General features: G+C 40.4%; 1 protein-coding gene across 3 annotated transcripts in view; it reads left to right on the top strand.

Moving 5' to 3' along the window:
• The window catches only part of ncoa1 (nuclear receptor coactivator 1), a 63,668-nt gene that overhangs the window by 11,121 nt on the left and 27,750 nt on the right, over positions 1-24,797 (top strand). For 2 of the 3 annotated variants that reach the window (XR_009233572.1, XM_058612511.1), the window contains exons 2-4: positions 10,801-11,007; positions 18,919-19,024; positions 24,321-24,487. Coding sequence is in view for 2 of the 3 variants with exons in the window: in XM_058612511.1 (XP_058468494.1) it covers positions 18,936-19,024; positions 24,321-24,487 (256 nt within the window). In the remaining variant the exon portion in view is untranslated. Of the gene's footprint in view, positions 1-10,800; positions 11,008-16,917; positions 17,010-18,918; positions 19,025-24,320; positions 24,488-24,797 lie in introns of those variants that run through there. The other variant, XM_058612512.1, reaches the window with a different exon arrangement.

A 24,797-nucleotide genomic window follows, 5' to 3' on the forward strand; every position in this document is an offset into this window, starting at 1 on the left:
AATTTTAAATGCCAGTCAGTCAGTTTCTTATCGCAGTCGGTCGTTCTTTGGAATGGCAATAAACAGTCGTGAAATTTGGCTTGGCGTCGCAACTACAGTGGATTCAGATTTACTGGCAAATCTATGATGTCTTTCTTATCTGAATTCAAGATACAGATACTTCCTGTGTATTATGTACAGGATCCTTTGTTCTTACTTTCGGTGCAGTTTGATAATCAATCACATTCTTTGCTACGTCATCACCGATTTATCTCCTCAAAGGTGGCAATCGGGAGGCAAACTGAAAAAAACTTCCCCATCAAAAAATTCCACACTGGATCTGAACTGGTTTGACATGTTTTGACTAGGGTCCCGCTCACAGTCTGGACAATCCAGTGCCAGCGTGGATGTTTGCTTTCGTCCCAAAAACGTCTTTGAGGACTGCCTTTCCTCTCTGCACATATTAAGTCTCACGCAGTGGTCTCATGGATTAATGATGCAAGGTGAAGTTTTAGGCTACTTCCTTACTACGTTACATTAATTTCAAACAAGAACGAACTGCATCCAGCTCTGTATGAGGAGTAATCTCCATCTATACTTGCACACCTGAAAATGTACAGTACGCTGCACGATCAGTCGCGTACATTGCACACGCATGTGTCATTGTAAACGGGAAGTGTGGACGTAGTCTAGAGCTGTGGCTGATGACTATGTGCAGCCATCGGTTAACGTCACAAGCGATAATGCAGTATCTTTGCAATTATCCTGACAGCCTGACTATGCTGGGATTTTTTGCATTTTAATGCATAGAGCTTTTTTCCCTCTGTATGTGACTGTCTGTTCGGATCAGATTAGATTAGACTTTATTTGATACCACACTGGGGAAATTCACATTGTTACAGCATCAGTGACCAGGATATAGAATATGTAGCGTTAACTTAGACAATTATAAGGTATACAAAATGCAATTTAAACATGGAAACTAGAACTGAATTATAAAATGTATTAAGATTTAAAAAAGTTGTATATATGTATAACATTTAACCCTTACTGCTCAAGTGCACCCTTGGTAAATTGCTGTGGGAATAATAAATAATAATAATAATGATAAAAAACCTTTTTATATGGACATCCTGGGGTGTGTGGTTATCACATCTTCACGATTCACAGTACACATGTTTCTGTCTTTTTATGTGTTGAGTCAAAGTTAGGATTAAATTCATATGGAGTAGTGATAATTGGGTAAAAATCACAAAATAGACAATTTTTCACCCATGTTTTTTAAAGCGAACGTTGACACAAATTCAATCCGATTTAATACATTTACTTTTTGCTCAGGTGTGTTTGTATAGTTGGTGAGAAAAGGATATACGTCACTCACATTTTGCATGTTCTTATAACCTCTGTATATACGTTTTAATAAAAAAAAGCTTCCTATATGCTCCTGTGTTACACACGTTTTACACAAAGCAGTTGCACATAATTGAACTTGAGAGTTTTGTATGAGCAAAGTCTCATTGTTCACACGGAGGCCGAAACCTGTAATCATCGCCTGAGAAGCAGCTTTAACTGTTGCAAGTGCACGGCGAGTTTCCTGATTTATTGTACAGCAGCGCGGTTTGCAGAGCAGCATGCCAGATAACATCAGTGGCTGACAGTGAGACGGAGCACTGAAGGTGTTATTTGTTTGGTACAAATAACAGACGTCTGTTGTGGCTGTGGACTAAGGCTGACTTTACAAACGCTAGTCCCTATCACTAAGAAAAGGACGACTCACTTCTGTTATTTGCCTGTGTTTGTCCCCCCCCCCCCCCAGCCATTTTAATTACCCATGCACTAACATGTGAGGGCCATTTGAATTTAACGGTTGAACGTTGTCAACATGCTGCAGGCTGGACTTATTGTGCAGCTCGTTTATGGGGGAGTGCTCCTTCAGCGACAGTTATTGATTGTGGCGTTCACCGTGAAGGAGCTAAATTTGCTCGGTCGACGTGATTATATAATGTAATCATGTGATGTTTTGTGTCGTCAATGCTTTGTAGCCGCACCGATGGCGTTTCTCCAGGGATGGCACCGTCCATCAGTCAGTCGGTCGGCCTCCTTAGCCTTAGTGAATCTCCATTGTCCTTTTACCGGAAAATTGTTTCCTGGTGAACAATTTCTGTTAAGTGGGGGGGGGGGGGTCCTGATGTTTATCGATTTACAGACAGGACGAGGATTATTAACTCTGCTGATCCTTGAAACTTTTTCGCACCATGTACCTCGGTGTCAAATTTATCCTGACACATCGTAGTGTAGTAGTGCAGAATCCTCAGATGTGGGGCCTGTGATGTATAGATGATGGCTTGATCTATTATTTCTACCCACCTGATGCCAATATTGCAGCCTTGAGTGTCAAGTTATCAATACTGGGTATCTGTCAACAACACATTTGTGCTAATGCATTTTCTACTTAGCCATAACAAGCTATTTTAAAAACACACAACACTTCAGCTGTGTTACAGATATTCCCCTGTCCATAAAGATTAAAAAATATACACCACACAACATTTAATCAGTTATTATGCTGTTGCTGCTTTTTATTTACTTCTTTACAGTCGCGTTTGACCAATATTAATAAGGCAGATAACCAATATTTGCATCCAATATTATGCATTTAAAAATTAAAATCTCAGTTAAAAACTCCAACACAAAACCTAATTTGAATGTCTTTTAATGTTTGTCAATACTTGTAACTACTGCTTTAATGGATTCTAATAGCAAGTTAAAGACTGCAGCCACAGTAGTAATAATAATATCCATGATTATTAAAATAATACTCTCAAACCGATAATTGGAAAATTGCAGAATTTTGGCCCTCCAATAATCGGCCAATTATATGTCGACCCATATTTCAAAGTATAATTTATGACACTGTTTGGACCCAAAAACAAATGAATTGTTTGTTTTCAGCCCCTGTTCAGCCCCAAGAAGTTGGGGGGGGGGAGACAGACAGACAAATGTACTTTTGGCCATCACCATGGTTGCCACGGTAACCTACATAGAGATCAATGGAAGGTGAAGGCGATGTCTGTCTGGGTAGAAAATATGGCGCAACCCTTCATTGGTATGCCCTAAAACTCCTCACGTCGCATGCTTTGCATGTCTTGAATGTACACACCAAGATTGTGGACCTTTACATGCATGGCAAACAGGGCTGAACGTTTTTATTTTACCATAAATATTATTTATAAATATATTATTTTTCCATAAATATCTAATTGTGATTGAGTGGTATTTGGGCAGATCTGTGAGAAACAAAGATGTTTTATATGTGTATAGGTCAGGGCAGTGGTCATTTCACTGACATTTTGGCTTTAAGAAGTACTGCCCATCAGGCAGTAGACCATATATTGCAATTTTGAAAAAAATTGAATTAGCCCTAATTTTCACTTTAACATTTTGGTTTGGACAGATATTGTATTGCATCATATCTTGAGGTACCCACCCCTAAAGTGTAAGGGAAGTGAAAGAAAAGAAAAAGAATAATTAGAGAGGATTGCACTTGTACAATGGGATACATTTCACACTTGGTTGGTTCTTAATTTTGCAGCACATCCTATTATAATCTGAAGTGAATCTTGGGTCTCTAGATTCACTATTTCTTCTGGACTGTGATTCTCTTTTTGGAGTTTGAACTAGTGCCCCGTGTTTCACCGGAGTCAAGACGCCTGAAGCGTCTCATTTGTCACACGGTAACAGCTCAGGAGACGTGTGGTCAACCATCCTCTCTGTCCTGACCTCCCATTACTTTTCCCCCCTGCTTGTCCTATTCAGCTGAAACTCAGGTCCCGGGAGGTGTGGCAGCGTTCATGATGCCAGCACTTACTACTTCCCTTTCTTTAATTTTTTGTTGCCGCACTTAATGAGTAAATAAATGTGAATAGAAGAACAGGTGGAAGGGCAGGGCTTGTAGTGACTACAGTGACTACACAAATCATGCATCATGTCACTGATGACACACAGGAGAGTGTCTTACTGTGTGGAATCAGGTGAAGGAAACGTGCAGCGTTTACAGATGCACAGGGAAAGTTACCTGTAAAAAAAAAAAAAAAAAAAACGCAGTTTACAGACGGATGGTGAGTTACATTTCGTAGTTATCATATTACAGGTGGTGTATTATTGAAGCTGTGTGCCTGATGCCACAATCCTGACTTGATTGCAATTTTTAAACGACGCAAAAACATTTTATTCCAAGCTGACAGATTTCAGTTTTTTCCTGTAATTCCATGCATATTTCATTTTAAATATAGCCCACATTGCAGCCTTGGCTGAAGTGGTTTCACATTTGTTTTAGATTCACGTTGTTCAATTGTATACTGCACATGACATTTTTGTATCACACACACAAAACGTGGCTAATGAGAAAAGCCTGTTTGAGAGAAGGCATCATCGGCAATCTGCGTCCAGCTGAAATATGCTTTTGTTGTTTGTTGAATAGCATCACGTCTGCACACGCTTGCCATCTCTTTTCGTGTTTTAATTTTGTTGACCGTTGTTAAACAGACTTGTCCTGATAGTGTAAATAAAAGAGCCATGTGTTTGCAGATGTTTAATTGTATCGGTATCTGCTGTACCTCTTACATCTTAACGATTCTGTGCCACATGCTGTAATTGTGGGCGAAAGCGCCTTGCGTCATCAGGGTATGTCGGGGGAGTGGGGTTTCACCGATTCACCGACTCGCTCTGTGCTGCTTGACTTGATTCTTGCACAGGAATGTTACCTTTGTTGTAAACCTGTTGTTTGGGAATGGTGTGCAGAACATTCAGCAATGTGCGGTGTTTGTCAGGATCAAACCAGGTTGACAGAAGCAGCCCCCCCTTTTCAGGAAACAATCTCTCTGCTTAGTCTTGAGTCTTCCACTTGAATCAGGTTGTTCTGTGTCATGTTTCGCTCTCCTCCACGTTTGTTTTTGTTGCCTCGATGCCAAATCACTGTCTCCATCTGTGTCATGCAGAAGAACGCAATTGGTATGGTCCAAATGCATATGTAGCGTGACAAGAAATAAATGAAATGTCTCTCACAGCCTTCGTATAGATTTCTCTTTATCTGGAAAGCAATTTGGCTACAAAAAAGTTCAATAAAAGCAGAAAATAGGGATGGCACGATACCATCTTTTCATGTCCAGTACGATATCATAAACTTAATTATTGGTACCAATACCAGTCGGATACACTGTCATTTTAGACCCTTTTAAAACAGGGGTCACCAACTCAAATGATCCGAGGGCCACTCGGTGTCTTGTCTGGTCAGGAAAGGCCAGTAAAGTGGGAAAAATATAAAAATGATATCACAACATTCCATAATTACGTCGCAAAATGGTTCCCGTGAGAAAGATTTCATAAAATTTCAAAATAAAAAGTGTCTGTTTCAGTATGGAACTATAAATGTTCACGATAAATAAAAATACACAGTGAAGCATGTAAATTATATGTCGGAGGTTTACATTTTTATCTGACCGATATCAATACTGAGTACATTTACATTGGCGCCAAATTTGTAAAATGAAAGTTAGGCAGATGGTATAGTGTCTGGTCCTGCATACACATTCCAAATTTCATTCAAATGCGATGAGTTTTGACGTAGTTAACCGGGGATCTTCGCTGCCAAACTATAAATATGTCACATCTTGATACACAAATCACTTATTTAAAATTCTTGCCTCAAAATGATCGTAACACTGCATTGTTATTTGTAGTTGTGTGTTTTCTCCATAGACCATACATTCCATAAACGTCTCACAATCACAAGTATATACTCTCTTAAGTCTCCGCCTCTGAGATCCGCCTCGGTCTTGCAGACGGACCCTAATCTCGGAAAATTGCCTTTTACTTCAACCTAACAATCGCGCAAGCTAATTGACTTTAAGAAACGAAATGACTCACTGGATTATTCGATAACCACGACCCGTCCCTAGTAACTGTCAAACAGCCATGCATAAGAAACAGCTGTAAATGAATGGAATGTTACGTTACCTGTTTTTAACTTATTAAGTGTTTCCTGAAGACCCAGTGTCAAGTGGCATCTTTACACAAACGGCAAAAAAATATAAGGAACTTTCCACTGAAAGAATGTGTGCAGTGAAAAACACTGCACGGCTCATCAATGTATGCACAAACAGAGCTTTAATTACAGACGTGTTGAGCTGTAATTAGACAGTTAGTGAGCCGTGAATGATCGTGAACTGTCAGTCCCAGTAATGTCACCTGAGCTGCTGTGTGATTAACGGCCGGCGTTCAGCTAACAGAACCTGTTCAGTTTCTGCATTTTCTTTGTTGGCATTTATATACAGTAAATATGTGCCTGTGTACATGTATGAATTATGCATGGCGGGAACCACTGCTACCTTTTTTTGGTTTGTTATTGTCTTTTATTTTACTCTTAATAGACTTTTTAGTAAGAAAGTAGATTATTCATAATTCTTCTTACTCCATTATCTTTACCTATTTTGTAGGGTGTGGTTTGTGGATGTGAAAATTAATATACATTTAACTGCCAAATAGAGTTGTGCAGAAATGCTGGTCTTTTTACGGCCTTCATAAAAGCCTCAGTGCTGAATATATTTACTACAGTAATAAATAGACCACATAGAAATGTTGCCCCCGTTTCCAGATTTCGTATCAAATACCTCCTACCAAAAAAAGTGAGTTACAAGAGCTGCAACCATCTTTTTCCCCCGTCATGATTATGTATTTGAGGTACGAAATGTGACAAATAATTGCGGCACTATTATATTCTATTATTTTGTTTTTTTATTGTTAGGGCTGGAACAGTTGGTTTCTCAAATGTAAAGTCTCTTGAATTTAGTAACAAATTACTAAGTTATTAGTCAACTGTATTGGTAATTGGTTTTAGTGGGGTTTTTTAATGATTAAAACACATTTTTTTCCTGGTTTCTTTTTGCTCCATGGAACAAATCAATCATTAAAACGGCTTCAAATTGGTTTTGGGAGGAAAAGCGACATTTGCGAATGTCGTTTTGAGATTTTCTGACATTTTATGTCACTGTGAGAGGTCAAAGATTTGGCAGTGTGGTATGCAACTGTCTGTCGCAGATGATATTGAATGGGCTGGACTGCCACAGTGTTGGTAATTAATGGGAAATATTATTTATCGCAGCTACTGCTTGATTTCCACTGCACTCATTTCAGATTGTTACCTAACAAGGTGTGAGAGGCCTGGCATGTCGTCTTAGTACTAAAGTGAAAGTGTGCACATCAAAGTCATGTTTGACATGTTAATTAAAAAAGGAGGTCAGATTTAAATTTATTGTTTTATTTTTTATTTTCACTCCCTAATTGATCCTCTTGTAGTTACATAAGCCAGCTGGCATTTCCACATCTGCACCATTTGTCACGCAGACCTTGTCCTTGTACTTGCTTTTGATAGATGAGGCATATAAAGACAGGCACGGTGTTCCAAAACAAGTCCGCTTTGGCTGCACTGCTAGAGCTGGAGACTAACGCTGGGCCCCGAAATTGGTGAAGGACAGACGGAACTTCCCTTTTTAAGCGCTCAAAGAAAGCATAAGCCTTTGACATTGATAATAAAGTGGTAAATGATTGAGTCGTGGAAACATTTTTTTTTTTTTCTTCCATTTGCACGTCTGCAAGATACATGTTTGTCAGGCCGTGTTAACATCCTGCGTTTAGAAAGTTGACACTACTTTTTCCCCAAACGCACATCCATGTGTGGAGCGATCAAACTCCTCAAATCAAATATGCTTTGATATTTTGCAAAGTGTTGATGTTGTCACTCTTGTCAGTGAAACTTCAGCTCTGCATGCCTGAAATCTGGGTGCATGCACTTGCTCACTCACTTGCTTACACACGGTGGTGTAGTGGTTAGCACTCTCGCCTTGCAGCGGGAAGATCCGGGTTCGAGCCCCGGTTGGAACAAGGGCCTTTCTGCATGGAGTTTGCATGTTCACCCCGTGTGTGCGTGGGTTCTCTCCGGGTTCTACGGCTTCCTCCCACAGTCCAAAAGCATGCAATGTGGGGATAGGTGAATTGGACACTCCAAATTGACCATAGGAGCGAGTGTGAGAGTGAATGATTGTTTGTCTCTATCTGTGTGTGGCCCTGCGTTGGACTGGCGAACTGTCCATGGTGTACCCCGCCTATCGCCCGATGTAGCTGAGATTGGCACAGCACCCCCCCACGACCCTCTGGCAGAGGATAAAGCGGTAGATGATGACTGACTGACTGAGTACTTGTTTGGTCCTAGAAATGTCAGAAAATCTTGTACAATTTTGATCAGTGTTTACCAAACGTGGAAATGATTCAGCTTTAATGATTTCTTATGTTATGTGGACCAAAGAAAACACAAAATATTCACATTTAAGAAGCTGAAAAATGGGGGAAAAGATGTTTTAATTATTTCAATTGTTTAAATCAAATAATTTATCAAATTAGTTAGCAATTCATTTCATAATCAACTAATCATTGCAGCCCCATTTATCATATTCATGAACAATTAATCGACGTTTTCGCAGGAGGCACAATATTTCTTTAAGCCAAAATGTGTATGTAAAATTACCATTTTAGATGAAATATTGTCTTGAACTTTATACACCACATTCTACAGACTAACCCTAATATCACACAGTAAAGCTGTGTGATAAAATCCATAAAAGCTATGGATGAGCCGATAACGATACGCTTCATTTACTATGCACAAAGACAAATTAGCAACTGTACTTTAGCCGAGTCATGTTGTCGGCTGTATATTTCTTCTTTATGGGAGAAGAACATCTGTTGCACAGGCGACGAATTGTGTTTATTAATATAGCGACAGCACAAATGTGTTTGCGTGAACTTCATAGTTTAAAAGGTCTAAAATGATTATAGTGTCGGACGGATACTGATTAGGGCTGAACGATGAATCGAAATGTTATCGAAGTGGAATTATTGTCTTGATCTATCTTTGCTTCTCACAAATCTGCACAAATATCACACAGTATTAATTTTTAAATATGTTTTTCCAATGAAAATGAGAATATTTATATCAAAATGACCATTCCCTTTGATATTGCCAATCCTATTGCAATAGCAATTCCTGTCAAAATAATCACAATTGAAAACCGCTCAGCCTTAGTATCGGCACAGACTCTAGTTAGATATCGTGCCGTCCCTAAACAAAGCAAGATTTTTTTTTACAAGTGAATATTGTTGTTTTTCTTTGCTCCGTAAAACGGAATCATTTCAGTTTGTGCACAAAACGTTTGACATTTGAGACATTATCATTTCCACGTTTTGGGAAACACCAAACAACCTTTTTTCTTTTTTTTCTTTTTTTTTGACATTACATGGACCAGACAACTTACGGATGATTCACAAGTTAGTTGTAGCGACCTTGGGTTGCTAAAGTAAAAATCCTGTCCCTGATGTGAAAGCTCACAATAAGCAGACACAGCCCTGCTCTTGACAAACTGGCACAGTTTTTTTGGTTTCACAATGTCAACGGGGAGCGGAGGCGTCCTGCTAGCCGTGTTCTCCTCCAGTCCATTTGGTACTCCAATCATATTCCATTAAAAAAAAAAAAGACGAGTCGTACGCCACACAATGCGGAAACTCCCCTGTATTTATGACGCCGCGGTGATTCTGTTTGTGCAGAACTTTTGATGTGCACAGTCTGCTGCGTCGCCACCAGGGGAAAATCACCGCCATGGCAGCTCTTCGCAGCTGTACTCTCCCTCTCTCTCTCTCCAGACTGAATGAGTGATGTTACGCGCTGCACTGGGTCAACTGTGTGTCAGGCGAACAGATGGAAGCAGTAACTGTAGAGGAAGCAGCCAGGGACGTAGCTCCAGACAAAGCAGCTAGTAACGACGAGACCCCTAGCACGACTGGGGGGGGGGGGCGGGACTGTGTGTTGCTTTTTTTATGTTCACAAGTATTCAACCTAAAGTTTTATTGCCTGCGATATAAAAACCAGAGGAAGTTATAAATAATAATTTGGTGATTTTCCTGCGTCTTACTACTTTGGTAGTTCTTAGTCGGCTTCTCCTGCACCAAAGTCCATGGAGGAAATCAGCGTTTTCAGCTCGGGGCGACATGGGAGTTACTAATCTGCTGCTGCCTCATTTGGGAAGTTTGTGTTAATGAGGTAAATCTGAATTAAGGTTTTTTAAAGACTAAAGTCACAGAATAACACATTTTAAATTAATGACGGGAGCAGCGGTGGATCAACAACTCCCATGTGCTGTTGTGTAAAATTGCTGATTTATGGAGTTTGGTGCAAGGAGAATGAGCAGCTTACACAAACTGTCAGACAAGGCGAGGAAGAGGCAGATATTTATTTTTTGATGGGAATAAAATCTGTTTGTTTTTTCCCCGGATTTCCCCGTGGACGGCCACATTTTTGTCGGCGTGTGTCCCTCGCATGTCCCTGCCACTTCTAATATACAGTCAGGTGTATATGAGAAAATGATCAATGATGGGATCAACAACTGTGTTGTGATGTAAAAATTTGCTGATTTCCTCTGTGGAGTTTGGTACAGGCGAGTGATCAGCTTACAAAGTGTCTGAAGATCATGTAAACTTAAGCCAGAGTAGATTTTATTAGATTAACCTTTTTCTTAATTGACTGAAATCTGTTTTATTTCCCTGTAGACGGCCGCATTTTTAGAGTAGAGACTAACTTTCATCAAAACAAGGTGTGGACCTTGTGATGTTGAATAACTGACCAGAACTTGCTGCCGTTCACGCTAACATTATTTCCTCCCTGTCTGTTCTCTCTCTCTCTCTATCTCTCTCTATCTCTATCTCTATCTATATCAGGGGCCACCAGGCTTCTCCCTGCACCTGGGATGGTGCTGTTTGACAGAGCGGCTGTGGAGCCATAACCCTAACACCACCGCAGCTCTATCATCTCCACTCTGAAGCTTTCTCCCCCACCTCCTCCTCCCACCCTTTAAGCTTTGCTCAGCGCCGTGGACTAGGCCACCACAGATACCACATGACTCACCCACTGGAGCCCTAGATCAAGTGAGTACAGTGTGGAACATCCCTTATTATTTTTTTTTTCACACAGAGGCTTCGGGTCACGTTTGGTTAAATATTGAGTGTAAATGCAGGGAAACAGAGGAGCTGTGAAGGTTCTCGCTCATCCAGATCCTTCAGTTGAAGACGTTTCACCCTCTCATCCACAAGGTTTCTTCAGTGCTTCTTCAGTTTCAGAACTGAAGCATCTTAACTCAAGCGTGTCCCATTGCCTACAGCTTAACAAACTGATGAGCGTGCTCAACTTTGCGTATTTGAGGTCAAAACAAGCACACATGTGCCTGGAGGTGGTTTATGTTATGTATTCGGGGTCAAGTCTGCAAGTGAGGTGAAAATGATGATTTAAATTTCGGTACATCTATAGCTGTCTTTGCTAAAGCTGCCGCCAGTGATTTTGCCCCTTTAAAATGGCTCCTGCTTCTTTTTATTGAAACATTTTTCACTACTAAAACTATACCTGTGCTCATGTCCTCGTCACATGACGGCGGTGGTGGGCGAGAAGCTTTTTCATGATATTTAGGGTTTGGGCTACAACTAATGATTATTGATGATGATGTTCTCAAACGTCTTGTTTTGTCCACAATCTAAAATGATTCAGTTTTTAAATTATTTTGTGTTACAACAGAGCAAAGAAACCAGAAAATATTCACATTTGAGAAGCTGAAAAATCATAAAGTTTGAATTATTGAAAAAACACTCAAAATAAGTTGACAATAAATAAATTTTTCTACCTACTTAAATGTGACTTTTCTGTTTTCTTTGCTCCGTTTGACAAAGAAATTATTAAAACTGAGTCATTTTGGATTGTGGACAAAAACACTAACAAACAATATCCTCAAGTCCAGGTTTTGGGAAACACATATCAGCATCTTCTGAAAATAATTGTTAGTTGCAGCCCTAAACATGACTAGTAAGAATATCTGGATAAGGGCTGCAACGATTAATCGATTACTAAATTAACTCATCAGGTTTTTTCCGCTTCGTATACGTGAATATTTTCTGGTTTCTTTGCTTCATTTAACAAAGAAATCATATTGGTTTGTGGAAAAAACAAAACAGGAAACAGGAATATAAGTAAGATGTTTCCGCTCTGAACTGTGAACACATTCTCTCGTTTCTGCTGCATGAAAATAACCCAGTCTTCACCCAGTGTGTCAGTTTAGTTTTAATGACACCACCGAGCTCAGACTGAAGTCATAATAGTTAAGATAGAGACGGACGACTAGAAGACGATAGATAGCTCACCTCTTCTACTCTGGTCTTTCTACATTTCTTTTGTTCCTTCGCTGTGTGCTGTGAGGCTTAAATCCCCGGACGAGGCCTCGCATAGCACTTACACAAGTTGAAATGAGGACACGCACATACACATACACACACACACACACACACACACACACACACACACACACACACACACACACACACACTCACTCCTGATAACACGGAGACGTGTGGTGTGCAGTAGATGATGAATATTCATGTGCAGTCATACGTCTGGCAGAGAGAGCACGTTTGAGGTGAATTTACCACGACTCTATATGGATAGCTTTTACATTTAATATTTCACAATTCAATTCTTAAGCCTGTTAGACAGATGTGACGCATGAACAGATGTGTTGTTTTTTTGTTTTTTTTTACATTCGGGGGTTCATATTTAATGATTTGTTTGTGCCGTGCGTTTCCCCCTCATGTGTCGTAGACTCGTTCTGCTCCCTTTGTTAACGCGGATGAGAAAAGAGACGGAGGGCAGCAGTTCACCGGCAATAACTCAGCGCCGCAGACGGCTGTGCACTATATATTCTGTATGCCACAATGTCTGTGGAGCACTGTGAGTGTAGTCCAAGGTTCCTGGTAAACATCCTGGACCTGGGTGTACACAGACGCTGGAGAAACAATGGATTGGGGGTTTTCTTGCAAACCAGGGCTGCAGCAATTCATTGACGACCAAATGAATCACTTGCTATTTAGATAATGTATTAATTGGTCTGAGTGTTTTTCTTTCTTGCTTCTTAAACATGAATATTTCAATACAGCCTACTGCAAAAAATTAAGCCAAAATATCATTTTAGATTAATTATCGTCTTGATCTCTGATATCGCGATTCTTGACGAGATAATCGCAATTAGATATTTATTGAAAATCGAATTGGTTATTGATTCTCTCGTGTTTTTTGTACATGTTCTACCTTGTTGTTGTTGTTGCACCTTTTTAAAAATGATTAAGGGGGTAAATGCTAATAAAATAACAATCTTTTCAATATTCAATATCTTTTTTAGTATTATTTTTTGTAATTTTCTTACTATTGTATTTTATTTTTATTTTTATTTTATTTTATTTTATTTTATTTTATTTTTATTCTATTCTCATTTCTTAACTGAGCTGTTGTGAATGTGTGTTTCCCCCCTGGGGGAGGAATACAGTTCAATTCAATTCAATTTATAAGCAGTTCAATGTGTTGAATATTTACTCAAGCAATCGATGAATTGATTCATCCAAAAAAAGATGACAAATTAAGCAACTATTAAAATTTGAACTCAGACAGTGGAGCTTTATAAAGAGCTTGTGTAATCACTTAATGGTAGGCCTGCGACTATTTTCAATTAATCGATTATTATTTTTTTTTTTTCAATAAATAAAACCAGCAGTCTGAATATTTAGAGGTTTCTTTGGTCCATATGACAAAGAAATCATTAAAACTGAATTGTTTTTGTTTTGTGGACAAAAACGTAACGGGTCATTTGTTTCAATATTTCGCTACCATTTAAAATTGTAGAGGCTTTAAAGATAATAATCAGACATGGTTTGGATTTTTCAACTTAACTTGAGTAAAAAAACAGGAGTATTATGCATGTAGAAGCATATCCATCATATTCACTAACTAAATAATTAATGGCAGAATTATACAACCATAAATCTAACCCCATATGTGGAAGACATTTGATGTTTTTTCACAAACGTGTGCTTGGTCAAATGAACCGTGTGGACTGCGGCTGGTGAAAACACATAGTACAGATAATAATTGTTTACCAAGTGCGTGCATAGGTTCACCTGACCATATTATGTGTTACACGCAGCACAGGAGTCAGTGGGTGCAGCGCAGCCTCGTTTGAAGGGCACTGTATATTTTCTGGCCGTGCTCTATATTTGAGAGGGTGGGCCGTAGCGACAGCGAGTGAGCTGCCCTCTCCCGGGCCGTACCAAGTCAGTGAAGCAGAGAGGGAGAGGAGCGGTGTGGTGATCTGTCACTGTGGAGAACAATAGTCTTAATCGTTTCATTTCCACCAGCCCGGAAATAATCAGTCACTTGTCTGAGGTTATGATCAGAAATCTTTATTAACATGTTTCAGCCTCTGCTGTGAGACAGTGAGCGCTCATCAGTCCAGGCTCCATGAAAATGATGGAATATTGGAAAAGAAATGTCGGAGGCCAGGAAAGGACATGGGAACGATAAATCCTCCTGGGAAGGAAACCCGGTTTTATTGGACACGGTTCGAACAGTTTTATATAAATCAGAGCCAAAATGAGATCCCTGAGAATTGACGTCAAAAGGGGGAATGTCCTTCATCGCACACTCTGAAGACCGATGAAGACGGGGCGCCAACATCTTGACAGGATGTTCTGTAGATGTGTAGTAAAGCAAGTGCATCCAGCTGATTTCCATTATTGATTAATTTGCACGTTATTTAGGTGGTTTGTTGGCCGATGTGGGGATTAGCACTTGTAACGCACAGCGAGGTTAAAGGGGTCTTTCTGTGCAGAGGATGCATGCTCTTCCTGTGTATATGTGGGGTTTGTGTGGGTACTTCAGCGTCCTCAATGTGTCTAAAGTAACTCAGATTGGGTTTACATAAAATGGAGGCTCTGAATTGTGAGTGATTGTGAGTGTGAAAGGTTGATTTGGCTCGTTGGCTCTGTGATGTACTGTTGATCTGTCCAGGCTGTCTCCTCCTGCCTCAAATTACTTTCTCAATTAATTGTGTACTTGTTTACTCCCTAAAATGTCAGTAAAGGTTCACCTAACCTGGACACGATGACCTTCTCAAATGTCTTGTTTTCTCTACAAACCAAAAGTAATCAGTTTTAATAATTTCTTTGTCATACGGAGCAAAGAAATCAGAAAATCTTCTCATTTAAGAAGCCGTTACCCCCAGCTCTTAATGGATGAGTGGGATGGATGGTTAGAATTTGATATTTCTACTCCAGTGACTTCTTAGTAGCTCTCATACACTGCTGGAGTGTTAGAATATTCCAATATTCTACACTATTCCGAATTAACCATAGAATATTTGAATAGCATTTTTGCTAGAATCCCTACTATATATCAGTATATATAATATACAGAAGAGACAGGCAGATGTAGATGATCTGGAGGAAACCTTTTGCTGCTTTTTCTTCCTCCTTTTTCTGTACATGTGACACCTACTGCACGTCTGCCGTCCCTTCTCTGTGGCTCTTTCTGAAGTTTCTCACATTTTTTTGTGGATTTGGTCTAAGGACCCTTACATCGACTGTAAAGCCCTACGAGACAAATGGTCTTTGTGATGTTGGGCTATATACGTAAATAAAATTTGCCCCACGTCATCTGCTTTCAGACTAGGGATGAGCCGATTTAGTACTCTGTATCGGTATTGGTCCGATACCGGTAACCGGTAGCAACAGAATATTTGTCACACTGCAGGCTGATTATTTCTTCTTCATGGTAGAACATTTTTGTTACACATTTGGAGAATGATGTCTTTTGAAATGGCACAAATGTGTTGTTAACAGGTTTATAATGACTATCAGACTGGATTGTGATATCGGTATTGGACACTAAAAGTGAGATTGTGCCTCTAGTCTTCTAGAGTATGTTAGAACTCGTCCACCAAAACTATCCCATGGCAAGATTTTCTTCCTGTTGTGAACACAACTCACCCTAGACATTTTCAGCAAAATCTGGAGAAAGTCCAGATCCAGCACATAATCTGAAAACATCTTTAGAGGAAAGAGGAAAGAGGAAGGAGTTGAGGTTTTAAGATGCAGGAGGAGGCTGGACTGAAGGTGTGTGGATGAGACTTGCACTTGTTTTTTTTCCTCCTGTGAATCTCTTTGTTTACCTGACGGCCGGTTTGTGTGTGTGTGTAAAAGTGTGACCGAGGCTCGTTTTTTTTTACCGCAGCTGCACCACTTCTAATTATACTCGTTTGAGTCACATGTAAAACAGCTTGTATGCGATAATAACTGCAAAAGAAGCTGTCGTGTGTGAAGTACTGCTGAGCTGGGGAATTCACTCGCGTTATGCAAAAGGCTCGTTTGAGGCCAAATATGTCGCATTGTAGCGTAAAAAAGCTGACAGTTTATTGGGTGTAAAGTGAGTAAATAATGACAAATGATTAAATGAACAGCCAACTATTGTATTTCATAAATTGCTTTTGAGGGTTGATTTGTTGACAAATAAAACACAATTTTAGGAGTTTAGTGATGTTTTAACTGATTTATTGGGAAAACCGTTGTCTGTGAAATTGATTATAAAAATAGTCATTACTTGCAGCCTGACTGTTGACCACTTTTATACTTTATATACAATAAGAAAACATGACATTAGAACGCTTAAGTTGTCTGATTCAAAGTTGATGGTGTTGTGATGTAGATGGAAAGACAAAAAGCTGGCAAGCGAGTAAAACAAGGCGGCGTTAATCGTAAACACTTATCAGGTGGGAGGAACTGCTGATTATAAACCATAATCATAATGGTAGAAGAACAGGAAAGACCAGTAAAAAGATGATGACGGCTATTGGTGGCACACAAACACTCGCGCACGCACAAGGTTTTCCTCATTGCTTTGCTGCCACACGAAGACGACTTTGTTTTCTTTCAGCGTTTCCACGCGACGAATGCGCAGCCAGAGCATGTTAAATTAAATTCAGGTAAAATCATCTTTACAGAGTCAGACAGAGCACCAGAGTGTCCAGTGGATGCATGCAATGTTTCTTGGTAAATCATTAGATGTAAGTACATTGTTTGTGCTGTCGACTTGTTGCCAGGAATTTAAAGAACAGACTCTATTTGGGGCTTGTCAACAATCATAAATGAACAACATCGGGGTAGCAAGGTCGTTCTGGAAAGAGTTTCTCTTTCCTTTTCTTTTCTTGTTGATGCTTCACATGACGGGAAAGGCTTTTCATTGATAAACCAGTTTGACTGACAGAAAATTTTTCTTTTTTACCTTTTTTTTGTTTTCAAAATGTTAATTTGACAGCTGAAACTCAGGTTAATAAAAAACAAAAAGGGCATTGTAACACAACAGTGAGCACATATGCTCCCGCATCTCCGTTAATATGTTTGTTTGTTTTAAATGTCTTGTTTAGTGAATGTCTCCTCTAAGATGAAATTATTGTACATAATGCTGTATATCAAAATCAACATCCATAGCAAGCATCTAAGTCACATTTACCTCAATATAAGCATCTGAAATACTCTGATAATAATATTTGTGAAATAGTTTTGCAATTGTCATTATGGATCTTCTAGCTTTTCTTATGGTAATATTGTTTACTGGCATTAATTCAATATTTTCACTGCAATTTATAGTTTTAAGCAAGACTGCATGGAGTGTAATTTAGCACATTTAGTAATTTAGTAACATAAATTACAGCGTTGATAGATAACGGTATCGTGATATCGGTATCGGACATGACAAAGTGATATTATATCCCTGTTTTATATCCACTTTCTGATGCTGCTAAGATGACTATAACTCCAATGTTTGTTGAAACTAATCATCTACTGTTGTCTGTACATGGTTTAGTTCATTAAATGTCGCAGCTTTTTCTGTTGTCATGGTTACGCCTACCTGAATCTGCTCGAGTGAGGGAGTGAATGAGAAACTTAGACTGTAGACTTTCCAGACTCCATAAAAGGAGAAACAGAAGAGAAGACAAGAGGAGAATATTAGAGGGGCCTTTCTTTTACGATAAAGTACCCAAGAACAGCATCACCGCCACAAACCCAATCAGCTCCAGATGTTGCACAGTTTAAACGTCACAAACATTTCTGGAATTAATGTATGACATGTTGTATAACCCTCAGGGCTACTGTATGTTCTCAATCATACACCCAGCAACATTTAAATACGCCTTATAAATTATTTATGTGTTCTCGTGGAATAAACTACATAAATCTTATTTACTGGGGGAAGAAAGATAAACCCCTGGAAATAATTATTTCTTTGTTGAGATACTGTAATGCACTCACTTCACCATTGGTGTTGTTTTTTTGCCACCTAAATAACTTGTGGAAAGATGTTTTTTTTTACCAAACCTGTGTGAAAAAAATTCACATTATGAATTCTAAGGTATAAATAATTTCGTAAACAAACCTCTAAACCACTTTTTCACAGGTGTAAACCAGTGTATAATTGTATCTAGTAATGTTGTTTGTTAATCCAGGTGCAAATCTTTACAGTTTAGTGTAAAGTATTGAAATTATATACGTTTAGGGAAGAAAAATTAGTGAATCCACAGATTCTCTGGTCAAACGCCAGCTCCTGCACTCAAATGTTGAGGAAAGTGTGCAAGGATGTTTGCTCCTGTGATGATTTTTTGAAAAGGTTTAAACTCTGTGTAAGTGTCTGGGTTCCAGGTCTTGTTTTTGAGTCTGCTGCACTGAACTGTGACCCTAAGCTCAAGTTCACATGAGCTACGTGAATCTCAGCGCTGGCACGGTGCCATGTTTATATGCAGTATAATATACCTCACTTAGTGGTAGCAGTGGCTGTTGTGTAACTAATGATTGTGTCTGGGGGAGAAGCAAAAAAACACCTCCCACGGCCAGTTTTTTAGGTTTATGGAAACAGAAAAATAAGAAAACATAATGGTTTCACATTTTTCTTTAGCATGTCTCTTTATTTCTACACAGGTCAGTTGAAGCTGAAAATGAGCGCAGTCGGGGAAAGCCCGCTGGACCCTGCCGCGCCAGAGTCGCGCAAGAGGAAGGGCTCACCATGTGACACATCAGGGCAAAGGTAAAGACCCCACTCCACATCACCTGTTTGGTTCTGACACCACTCTACTGAGCAAAAACACGCTGCGTACTGTAGAGGATTCACAACTTGATGCACACAAACATCACACTTTCATTTATCCTTTATTCAGCCAGGAAGGTCCCATTCTTCCAGGGAGTTCCTGGTCAAGATTAGCAGCATAGATGGTACAAATGTTAGATATAAATCTCACGACTATATAAAGGTAAAAGCAGGTAATTAAAGTGATAAAAAATAGATATAATAAAGTAGGTTACGTGGAACAACAACATGTTTCTTTTATGACGGTCCATAAAAGTTCACTCATTGAATGTGTTTAAAGAAGGCAATGTCTGCAGTGAAATTATGTTTTGCAGGTCATTCCATGTCAATGGTGCATAGAAGAATTCATCACACAGAAAGTGTGATTTTCTTTTTAACTCCATTTGATAAAATGTAACTGATAATAGAAAAATTGTTTTCCTTAGTAACGAGTTATTAACCCTTCTGGTACCGTCCTGTCATCGCCGACAGGATTTAGCATGTGCACTTCTCATTACCGTAACTCCTAGACCAGTTTGTAATATCTAGATAATTCCAAAACTATGGACTGGCAATCTGTGCGGGGTGTGACCCTGCCACCTTTCGCCCTGTGTCAGCTGAGATAGGCACAGTGACCCTCATGTGGAGGATAAAGTGGTAGGAGATGGATGGATGGATACTGGAAAACAGAGAAATCAGAGCTTTACGCCCATATACTTATCATTACGGTAGAACCTCAGGACTTTTGCGGAACAACCGTCCAGACATCACAGACGAGATTCACCAGTGCGTTTATGACGTCAGCTTCTCAGTAACGTAATTCCTAAACGGTTGACTAACTGCCAGATATCGAAAGTAAAAGTTATTTTTAAGTTTCACAATTCTACTGCCATAAAATCAGAAATAAATCCAGGCGGCCTGATTATCATGATGGTCATAAGACCTATCAAGTCTAATAACACAAATGCTCCATCTTTGAATTAGTAAATAATGATTGTCCAATGTCGGCCCAAATTAATGTCTTTCACACCTGAACTTTATGTGTCAACACACATGTAAGGATCAGGTAATCTGGACACTTAACTGACTTAACCCTGCTCCATCGCTCAAAGTCCATGAGATGTCCTACAGAGTTAGATGTGCAAACAGATAAAGGCCTGAAACTGGTTCAAACCGGGAGGGATGTAAATGTGACGCGTGTGTGTGTGTGTGACATCATGAATGTATTCACTAATTCATCTAATTAATACATCATTTATGTTCAGTGCTGTGTGATCAAACAGCTGTTGAACTCCGCCCGATCAATCACAGCTCTATCATTAATAGATAATGATTGAATGAATGTAGTGTGTGTGTACTCTGTGAGTCTTTTAAGGTTTTTTTTTTTGGTTTTTTTTAAGATCACAGGCAGCTTTAATTTAAAAGGTTAAAGGTTAGAGTTGAGATGAGATTCAACTTCATTGTCATTACCCAAATACAAGTTTCGGGTAACGAAATGAGGTTTGCATCTCACCAGAAGTGCAACAAGCAGAAAGTGCAAGAATATGTATATTTATGTACAGAAGTATTTTTTTTTTTTTACAGAGATTAATATGCAATTGTTGGGTATATATGGATGGGTGGATTAGTGGGATGTTCTATGAATAAGTATAAATATAAAAAAACAAATATGAATATAAATGAGCGCTATAAATACAATTATATTGTGCAGATTATTATATACAGATAAGGTGCAGTGAATATGCTCTATTAATAGACATATGGATAAATGCTATTTAAATAAATAAACAAACAAGAGAAGACATTCTTCAGTGGGCAGAATTCAAAAGGGTGGGAGGGTAACTGGTGTGAGGTGTTGTGCAGGGGGGTCAGTGGGGGGCAGAGATCGGAAGAGAGGCAGAGTACAGAGATTGGGGGGCAGAGTTGAAAAGGCAGACAGCTCTGGGGAAAAAGCTGTTCTTCAGTCTGCTGGTTCTGGTCCGGAGGCTTCTGAGGTGTCTGCCAGAGGGCAAGGGGATAAACAGTCTATGGACAGGGTGGGAGGAGTCTTTGAGGATGCTGTGAGGGTGACGCAGACAGCGTTTCCTCTGACGTCCTCAATGGCAGGAAGTGGAGTCCTTGTAATGCGCTGTGCGGTTTTGACCACCCCCTGTAGAGCCTTACGGTCTGTGACGGAGAAGTTTCCGTACCAGACTGTAACACAGTTCGTCAGGATGCTCTCGATCACACAGTGGTAGAAGTTCCTCAGAATGTCTGAGGACAGGTGGTGACGCTTCAGGATCCTCGCGAAAAAGAGGCGTTGATGAGCCTTCTTGACCAGACTGGAGGTGTTGGTGGACCAGGAGAGGTCCTCTGTGATGTGGGTCCCCAGGAACTTAAAGCTGGAAACACTTTCAACAGCCATCCTGTTGATGTGAATGGGGTTGTTCGGGTTTCTTCTTTCTCTCCTGAAGTCCACGATGAGCTCCTTTGTTTTGCTGGTGTTAAGGAGCAGGTTATTGTCAGCGCACCAAGTGGCCAGATGTTTCACTTCCTTCCTGTAGGCTGTCTCGTTGTTACTAATGAGGCCAATCACCGTTGTATCATCCGCAAACTTAACAATGGTGTTTGATTCAGGCCTGCAGTCGTGGGTGAAGAGGGAGTAGAGGAATGGGCTCAGCACACAGCCCTGTGGTACACCTGTGTTGAGTGTGATGGTGCTGGAGCAGGAGTGTCCCGACCTACCAAATTGAGGTCTGTTGGTCAGAAAGTTCGTAATCCAGTAGCGGAGGGAGGTGTTGAAGCCCAGGTCTCCAAGTTTGGTGTTATCGAAAATTTGGGGGAGGGGATGACAGTGTTGAAAGCTGAGCTGAAATCAACAAACAGCATTCTTGCGTAGGTGTTATTGTTGTCCAGATGTGTGAGCACAGAGTTCAGCACGGTGGAGACTGCATCTTCTGTGCTCCTATTGCTGCGGTAGGCAAACTGGTAAGGGTCCAGTGTTGGTGGGAGCCAGTTCTTCATGTGTGCCAGGACCAGTCGCTCAAAGCACTTCATAATAATGGGTGTGAGTGCTACAGGGCAATAGTCATTCAGGCACGTCGGGCTGGAGTGTTTCGGTACTGGGACGAGGCATGCTGGCACAGCTGCTTGGGTGAGGGACAGGTTAAATATGTCCGTAAAAGCCCCTGTAAGCTGCTCCGCACATGCCCTAAGCACACGCCCGGGGGTGCCATGAAAACAGGAACAGCTCGACAGAGATAACTGATCAGGAAACATTAAGGGAATAATCTATAGGTATCTATATTCCTATAGATACTTATAGATAACACAGTACAAAACCATAAAAGCATCACAACCAGATGGGTGTTGATGCGGCTCAGTGCAGCAGGGACGTCTGTGGGGGTGAGTGAGAGGGGCTGGTCATCTGTAGGGGGTCCGGTCGTGGTCTCCCTGTGTAAAAGTGATTTAGCTCGTTCAGGAAGGAGACATCTGTTGTTGGGGGTGGAGTTGCTGGGTTTATAGTCACTGATGGCCTGGATGCCCTGCCACATGCGTCTGGGGTCGGAATGGAGAAGTGTTCCTCTACCTTCTGCTTGTAGCAGTGCTTTGCCTTGATGATGCCCCTCCTCAGGTTTGCCCTGGATGTGCTGTAGGCCTGTGCATCACCTGACCTGAAGGTGATGTTGCGTGCTTTCAGCAGGAGCCACACCTCCAAGTCCATCCATGGCTTCTGGTTTGGGTACGCGGTGATCTGTTTCCATGTTGTAACACTGTCGATGGTGGTGTTGATATAGTCCAGCACAGAGGAATTGTAGATGTTGATATCTGTGTGAGAACCACAGGTAGCCTGAGAAGCAAACATACTCCAGTCTGTGTGATGGAACTTGTCCTGAAGTACAGTGTCTGTCCCCACTGGCCGCACTTCCGCCCGGCCGGGTAGAATGCGTAGCTTCGGGTGCTCTGGAGATCTCAGGAATGAGTCGGAGATTGGTGGTAATGTCATCAGGGAGATTTAATCCAAGATCTAAAAATTCCCGTCGGGTGTAGGATGTTAAAGTGAAACTGTCCTGTACAAACAGACCCAAAACTAACCAGAAAATCACTGCAAAATTGCAAAACTGGGAGAGACGCTGGGCCTCGCAATGCACACACGCCGCCATCTTGGATGCATAGTTCATCACACAGTAGATCATAATTGAATATAGTGTGTGTGTGTGTACTCTGTGTTTGTGAGTCTATAATAACTGATGCAAGCTGACGTAACAGCCTTGATAATATTTCTACAGCGACTTCACACAGCCACTGACCTGCACATTCACACAGCAGCGTCCTCCTCCTCCTCCTCAACTCCCTCCCTCCCACACCCCTCCCTCGATCACCACCACCACGCCTGTGTGTTCTGGCCGGCCAGAGCACTGACCTACTTTCTGCTGTTGTCGTTCCATACACATACGCACGCACGCACTATTATATATACACACGTTTCTTTTTTCTTTTTTTTTCTTCCCACTCCCAATGTTTACCACATACCTTGCTGCAACTTTTCAGGCCCAAAGTATATTATTGCAACTGGAGACTAAGGATAAGCACGAGGCTGTGCAAAGAGGCTTAACTTTAAAGGCGGATTTAAGTTATTCTGAATCTTTTTACTGTATAATAAGTTTCTGTGCTCCGATAATGGGCAGTGAGCATTGCTCCGCTGAGGGGGAAAAGCTCTACTGTAACACTGCACTTGTGTAGTGTTACTCATGCATTTCACAACTTTGAAAAATCATAATTCAAACCACCTGTTCCAAGTTCTTTCATTGAACCCATTTTTGTGTCTTGGTCACAAACTTCCAATAAAACCGATTTAAAGAATTATAAAAAAAAAAAAAAAAAAAAAATGGCTACTAGTTGAATCTAGCAGCAAAATATACATGAAAAATTCAGGTTTAATGCCTTGTTTTGGCGGCTGTTGTTGTATTTGGAACTGGGAATTATGTCACCTCCGACTTTGACCGTCTCCAGTTAAGAAGTCGGGGAAAAATACGACTTGATAATGCAATATTTTGCTCCCACAAGCCGACGTACTGTGAAACAAACAAGACAAGATTCCACTTAACAGTAAGAAGTAAGGCTTATCCTCCTACTTTTTTGTCATTATGTTCTTTGATTATTAGAATGCTGGTTCGTGTTAGTCATGAAACTTTGGAGAAAAGTTGACCGAATTGCGAGTGATGCTATGTCTGAAGCTCATCTTAAATCCTTGTCTGTCCGTTTCTTGTCGCTGCAGCCTGGAGAAGCGCAGACGGGAGCTGGAGTGCCGCTACATCGAGGAGCTGGCCGAGCTGCTGTCGTCCAACATGGGCGACATTGCCAGTCTCAGTGCCAAGCCCGACAAGTGCCACATCCTCAAGAGCACCGTGGACCAAATCCAGCAGATCAAACGGCGTGAGCAGGGTGAGTCAAACCCACTCAACACCATACATTTGTGTTGTTGTCTGAACATTTTTACAGAGTTTTTCTTGAAATGACCCACAAATAAATTCTTAAACTGAATTATAGCACATTTATTCAGACTTTTGAGAGATTCTACCAAACCAAAGCAAGCATTTTTGAAATTACTATTATTTCTTGTTCATGACACGGAAACGGCACAGTTGAAACACTTTAGCCACTTAACAAGAAAAGAGAGAAAGGAACAGTTTTTATTATACTTTATAATGTTTTTTATAATTAATTATTAATTTATAATTTATAATTGTTTTCT

The sequence above is a fragment of the Solea solea genome, chromosome 17, assembly GCF_958295425.1.
Source record: "Solea solea chromosome 17, fSolSol10.1, whole genome shotgun sequence".
Lineage (NCBI taxonomy): Eukaryota > Metazoa > Chordata > Actinopteri > Pleuronectiformes > Soleidae > Solea > Solea solea.